The sequence below is a fragment of the Lissotriton vulgaris genome, unplaced genomic scaffold, assembly GCF_964263255.1.
Source record: "Lissotriton vulgaris unplaced genomic scaffold, aLisVul1.2 SCAFFOLD_728, whole genome shotgun sequence".
Lineage (NCBI taxonomy): Eukaryota > Metazoa > Chordata > Amphibia > Caudata > Salamandridae > Lissotriton > Lissotriton vulgaris.
Genome location: NW_028248620.1, coordinates 641335 through 643768, shown reverse-complemented (window position 1 = coordinate 643768; position 2434 = coordinate 641335). Strand labels below are relative to the sequence as shown.

The following is a 2434-nucleotide window of genomic DNA, read 5'->3' as shown; positions in this document are numbered from 1 at the left end:
ACTTTGTGCCTGCAGGCTAGAAATGGGCTTGGGACACTGAAGGCTAGAATCTGATAATGTAAAATACCTTTTGAATGAAGGTATTTTTTTTTTGGCAGACCTCCAGCTAAGGGGGAAAACCGGAAATGTTACCCGAATCGGAGCTCACCAGCCCTGGGTAGGAAAAGTGACTTTGTCCCCTTGAACCTAAAGAGTTGGTATAAAATCAATTTAAAAAAAAAAGTGTATATATAGTTTTTTTTTGCTTACCTCCAGCTAAGGGGGAAAACCGGAAATGTTACCCGAATCGGAGTTCCATAGCCTCGGGTAGAAACAGTGACTTTGTCCCCTTGAACCTAGAGAGTTAAAAAAAAAAAATGTTTATATATAGTAAAAAAAATACAATACAATAGAAATATGTGTTTGTAGGTTTTTTTTTTTTTTTTGGGCCGACCTCCAGCTAAGGGGGGAAACCGGAAATGTTACCCGAATCGGAGCTCACCAGCCCTGGGTAGGAAAAGTGACTTTGTCCCCTTGAACCTGAAGAGTTAGTATACAATGAATTAAACAAAAAAAATTGTATATATCGTTTTTTTTTCTGTTTTGCTTACCTCCAGCAAGGGGGAAAACCGAAAATTTTACCCGAATCGGAGCTCCCCAGCCCTGGGTAGAAGTAGTGCCATTGTCCCCTTGAACCAAACTGTCCACACAGAAAAAAACTGAAACGGGTGCTTAAAGACCCACAGGGACCCGTAAACGGTCATGCTGGTTCGCCGCAAGAATCAGGATGCCACAGCCTCTTCCTATGGGCCTGCATGGGAACTCGACTTCATCGACCATTAAGCCCCCACGCAGTGGGGGCTTACAGAGCCTGGGCAGGAGACAAAGTTGGAGTTAGCGCGGCCGTTCCGCCGCCCGGCCATCTGGTCGCCAGGCTCACTGGGCCATCTGGTCACTGCACAACGGTGCGACCAGATGGCCCACTGAGCCATGCGACCAGATGGCCGATCGGCGGAACCGCCGCGTTAACTCCAACTTTGTCTCCCGCTCTGGTGCTGTAACCCCCCACTACGTGGGGGCTTAATAGTCGGCATAGGTCCCCCAGTCCAGGCCTCCAAGACGGCGGGCCCCTGGGCAGGGCTAAACCTGCCTTATCTCCCGAGTTTCGTCGCCCCAGGATAACGGGACCCTGGGGCGGTCTACACACGCCTTAGGTCCCCAGTCCAGGGCTCCATGACGGTGGGCCCCTGAACCGGGCTGAACCCGCCTTAGGTTACCAGTTCAGGGCTCCATGGTGGCGGTCCCCGGGGCCGGGCTAAGCACGCCTTATCTCTCCGGTTTCGGGGCCAAGGACAACGGGACCCTGGGGCGGGCTAAACACGCCTTATGGTCCCCAGTCCAGGGCTCCATGATGGCGGGCCCCTGGGCAGGGATAAACACGCCTTAGGTCCCCAGTCCAGGGCTCCATGATGGCGGAGCCCTGTGCCGTGCTAAACCTGCCTTATCTACCCAGTTTCGGGCCTCAGGATAAAGAGACCCTGGGGCGGGCTACACACGCCTTAGGTCCCCAGTCCATGGCTCCATGATGTAGGTCCCCTGAACCCGCCTTAGGTTACCAGTTTAGGGCTCTACGGTGGCGGACCCTGGGCCGGGCTGAACCCGCCTTCCCGAGCAGAGTGGCTGCGGAGCAAATCCCCGGGTTCCCTCCATCCTCCCCTCCCGACCGAGTGGGGGCCTAGATAGGAGCCCTGCGCTGCGGGAATAATAGTTCATAGACCCAGCTCTCACAAGACATGGTGGTCGGCTCTTAAAAGAGCCTTTGGGTTGTTTTGTCTTTTTTTTCCGTGGGCAAGTCGAGTGTTTAACCGCCGAATCCGTAGAGGGTGCGGCCCTGGCGCTTCAGGGCATAGACCACATCCATGGCGGTGACGGTCTTCCTCTTGGCGTGCTCGGTGTAGGTGACGGCGTCCCGGATCACGTTCTCCAGGAAAACCTTCAGCACTCCGCGGGTCTCCTCGTAGATGAGGCCGGAGATGCGCTTGACTCCGCCACGGCGCGCCAGGCGGCGAATGGCCGGCTTGGTGATGCCCTGGATGTTGTCCCGGAGCACCTTGCGGTGCCTCTTGGCGCCGCCTTTGCCGAGCCCCTTCCCTCCTTTGCCGCGTCCAGACATGTTCTCCTCTCGGTGCTGTGAGCAGAAGTGATAGCTCCAGCCCCCGCACCGGCTGATTATACGGAGGAGCTGCGGACCTGCGAGGGAGTCCAAGCGCCCGCCCTGTGAGGCGGGAGAGCCCGGCCCCGGCCCGCCCTCTGCAGGGAGCGGGGGCTGGAGAGGCCGTTGCCGTTTGAAAAAGAGCGGGCTCCCAGCCCGCCTTTGTCATGGGTTGGCTCAGCTGCTGCCGCCGGCGCACAGACCACAGTCAAACACACGCACACGCCTCCCTTCCCGGCCCCC

The 2434-nt window shown here is 56.7% G+C and overlaps 1 protein-coding gene across 1 annotated transcript; it reads right to left on the bottom strand.

Moving 5' to 3' along the window:
• Nucleotides 1-1802: 1802 nt before the first annotated feature.
• LOC147663938 (histone H4) lies at nt 1803-2190 on the bottom strand. The gene has a single exon (XM_086950038.1). The coding sequence runs from the start codon at nt 2150-2152 to the stop codon at nt 1841-1843; it is 312 nt and encodes a 103-aa protein (XP_086806164.1). The 5' UTR covers nt 2153-2190; the 3' UTR covers nt 1803-1840.
• Between the last annotated feature and the right edge of the window lie 244 nt (nt 2191-2434).